Consider the following 3369-nt stretch of genomic DNA (forward strand, 5'->3'; position numbering starts at 1 on the left):
TTATTATAATTATTAACAAGATGGATTAATTGACATGTTTATTTGGAGAAAAATTGATAGATATATTTCTTAAAGAATTGAAACCTCTCTTTGACTTTTTGTGGAAAGAATAAAGTAATGTTTATGAGATTTGATGATTAATTAAGATAACTACTGGAGGAAAGTGATTTTATAATATAATTTAAGAGACAGGATTGTTATATATTGTAGACCTATAACTGATTTGATATGTGACAAATGGGAAGTCAACATTTTATTTTTTTGTTTAATCATTTTTGTTTTGTTGTTTTTTGTCTTTGAATGTTTTATGATTTTGTTTTGTATGTTTTATGAAAATTTGAATAAAAATTATTGTAAAAAAATGTATATATTAGGGGAAGGTGTACATAAAACTGAATATATGAGTGAAAATTACATGCAAAAAAGGATTATATGAGAAATGACTTGCAAAAAAGTGTACATTAGTCACCTCCCCTACAAAATGTGTTTATTAGGAGAAATTTGCACTGAGACTGGAGAATTTTCATGAGGATTTTTTTTTAAAATGCAAATTGCTGCAGAAATGTAGAGAACGTTTAACTTTTAAATTAAGATTGGAAAAATGAGAGAACCAAAATGGACAGATCTTTCCATCCCTAGTTGGAAGTGATCTCAAAGGTCATCTAGTCCAACCCCCTGCCAATGCATCCTTCAAGCCTGTCCAAAGTTTGCGGTCCAGAAATCCAGAAGATGAGAGCTGAATTTTCCATCCTCCAGGTTCCACCAAATGAAATGGGTTTCTCACCGCACACATTTTGCTTGCAGACAGTTGCTTCCAGCCTCCCTAGGGGCTGGGAATCCTGCCATGCATTTCTACATCTGTGAACTGTTGTACATTCTCAGTGCTCTCTGGGGACGTGGTGATAGGGGAGATGACGTGTTTCAGGCGGAGGAGCATGGTGAAGAGTAGAAGAAGTAGGATGGCCAGCAGAGTCAAAAACAACCCCATATACATATACAGGTTGGAATATTTATCTGCAGCCGTCCCTGCTGTAGCCAGGGTTGGGGGTGGGTGGGCACGGCCAGTTAGATTTCCACGGTATCTGAAATAGACCTCAGTCATTTCTTATTCAGGTCTTGTCCATTTTCTCTGTTCACTCAGGAATTCCTTGCTCCTTCTTTGACAGTGTTCTGAAGAGTATCCTTAGGTTAGAAGGTGCTTCATCAACCAGTTTTAGATGGAATCTGTCCAGCTCTGAAGTCTTTGCATAGACAAGTAGTTCTCATTAGAGGGCCATCTTCCCACATGGCTTTATCCAGTGAAATGGCAGAATCAGTCGATCAAACGTTCCTTCTGGTTTGTTTTTTTTATTTTACTTTGTTTACCGTTCTGGCTGAAAAATATTTCTGTTCTCTTCTGGAAGGGATAAATGTCTGAGGTAAGTTTGGGTTGTGGATTTTCTACCTAATGGATCATGGGCCCCCTGAGTTATTTAGCAAATGTCTGCTTTGGCTGATTTTGGTAACAGTCTCCTGTCCATCAAAAGGCAAAGCGCTGATGCAGAAGAACTGAAGGTAAGTCTTTTTCCACTGTCCACCTTCAAATGACTCAGCTGATAGCAGAACCAGCAGGCCAGCATGGTCTTTCTAAAAAGGGAGAGAGTGAGAAAAAAATATTATTGAGCAAACCTTCACGGCATCTCTTTGTTTTCAGGAAACCGTTTAGAGATAAATATCATCTGTCCTCCAGTTTCTAGAAAGTTCTGTTCTTCTGCCAAAGAGGCTTCAATTTTTCTGCTTCGTTCTTAGGGCACTTTTAGAATTCCTTTTGAATTTCGGTTAGCGTGGGGTTTTGAGTTTATCTTGTCATCGCATGGTGGCCAAGCGGTAAATATTTCTCCAGCACGCTGCAGACTCCCTGGGCGCCCACGCTCCCTTATCTGAAAAAGCTCCATGGGAGAAATGGTCTCATGGTGTATTCCCTGGGCTTTGATTGAAGCATGAGCACCTGGGAAGCAGTAGCATAGTGGCAAATTCAGAAGTGCAGGGTCCCTTGATGTTAGTCACAGCCATGCCCCCTCCCCACTTTTTTTGCTGCGGGGTTGAAAATGAGATCCTGGTCAATGCCTAGGAACCAATAAGCATGAAAGAGGAGAGTGTTAGCCCTAAGAAGACTCTTCTCAGTGTTTGACTCACCTCCTTTCACATGCGTTGGGTCCAATCAGCAGAAAAGGACAAGGAAGCATGTTAGAAGACTCTTCTCAGTGGCTAACTCACTCCCCTTTCATGCTAATTGGCTCGTAGGATGCTGGAGACATAGGGACTCTGTTGAGATGTGGCTCCCAAAAATGTAAAGGGTCTAAGGCCCCCTGAGACCCCCCATGACTACATCCCTGCCGAGAAGCCTGCAGCGTACAGACCTCAAGAGAGGTGATTTGTAGAATGAAATAAAGGTCACTCATACTCCTGGACCACCTCTAATTAAGGGAAGTGCAACAAAAACCCTGTACTATGCTATGAGAATCGATGACTTTTTTCTCTGCCTTTTGATCATTATTGAATGCATCTTCATTTCTCATTAATTGATGGAGAATGGTGGTGTTGGTGGTGGGGATTGATAAAAAGACACAGGTTGGTTGGCTAGAGTCCAGTTCACACTTTGAAATGAGCACATGGGGGCAGGATTACACCCACGGTCCTTGCTCCTGCCCTCCTATGTGCATTCAGCACACACACAAACAGTATGTGTGCAGGCTCCATACGTGCGGTCAGTTCCTTATGATGCAGACAGAGCATATGGATGAACAGTCTGTACATACATCAGCTCTTTCAGGTGTTTTCATGAACATTTGTTAAGGAACATGAGATGTTACTGGGGAGTTCAACCTTGCTGGCATTTTAATACTTCCCCTGAAGATGATATTTCAAGCCTAGGCTCGGGGCACCAGGGGCAGAATTGCAGTTGGAACTTGTGAGCCTCCTTAGCAGGTACACTAGGGGCAACTAGGGGCATTCAAGAGGCAGCTGGACAGCCATCCGTCAGCAATGCTTTGATTTGGATTCCTGCATTGAGCAGGGGGTTGGACTTGATGGCCTTATAGGCCCCTTCCAACTCTACTATTCTATGATTCCATAACTCTTGACAGTTATGCAAGGACCAGCATCCTTGAAAGTTTGGTCTAAAACCCAGAGTGGATTCACTGCCCCACTGACGTTGGAGCCACCTGTCCACACTGACTACAAGCTGTTAGGAACTAAGGAAAGCCAATCCGCTCCCTTGATTTTCTGTTTCCAGTTGACAGCTACGGCTGACAGCTGACAGCTCCCACTGAGAACACTTACTCCACAGCACACTGTTATTGTTTGGAGGGGGGGTCATTTTTGATTTGA

General features: G+C 42.3%; 1 protein-coding gene across 1 annotated transcript; it reads right to left on the reverse strand.

The window, feature by feature from the left end:
- Window positions 1-823: 823 nt before the first annotated feature.
- SERTM2 (serine rich and transmembrane domain containing 2) lies at window positions 824-1102 on the reverse strand. The gene has a single exon (XM_061599067.1). The coding sequence runs from the start codon at window positions 1100-1102 to the stop codon at window positions 824-826; it is 279 nt and encodes a 92-aa protein (XP_061455051.1).
- Between the last annotated feature and the right edge of the window lie 2267 nt (window positions 1103-3369).

The sequence above is a fragment of the Rhineura floridana genome, chromosome 16, assembly GCF_030035675.1.
Source record: "Rhineura floridana isolate rRhiFlo1 chromosome 16, rRhiFlo1.hap2, whole genome shotgun sequence".
NCBI lineage: Eukaryota > Metazoa > Chordata > Lepidosauria > Squamata > Rhineuridae > Rhineura > Rhineura floridana.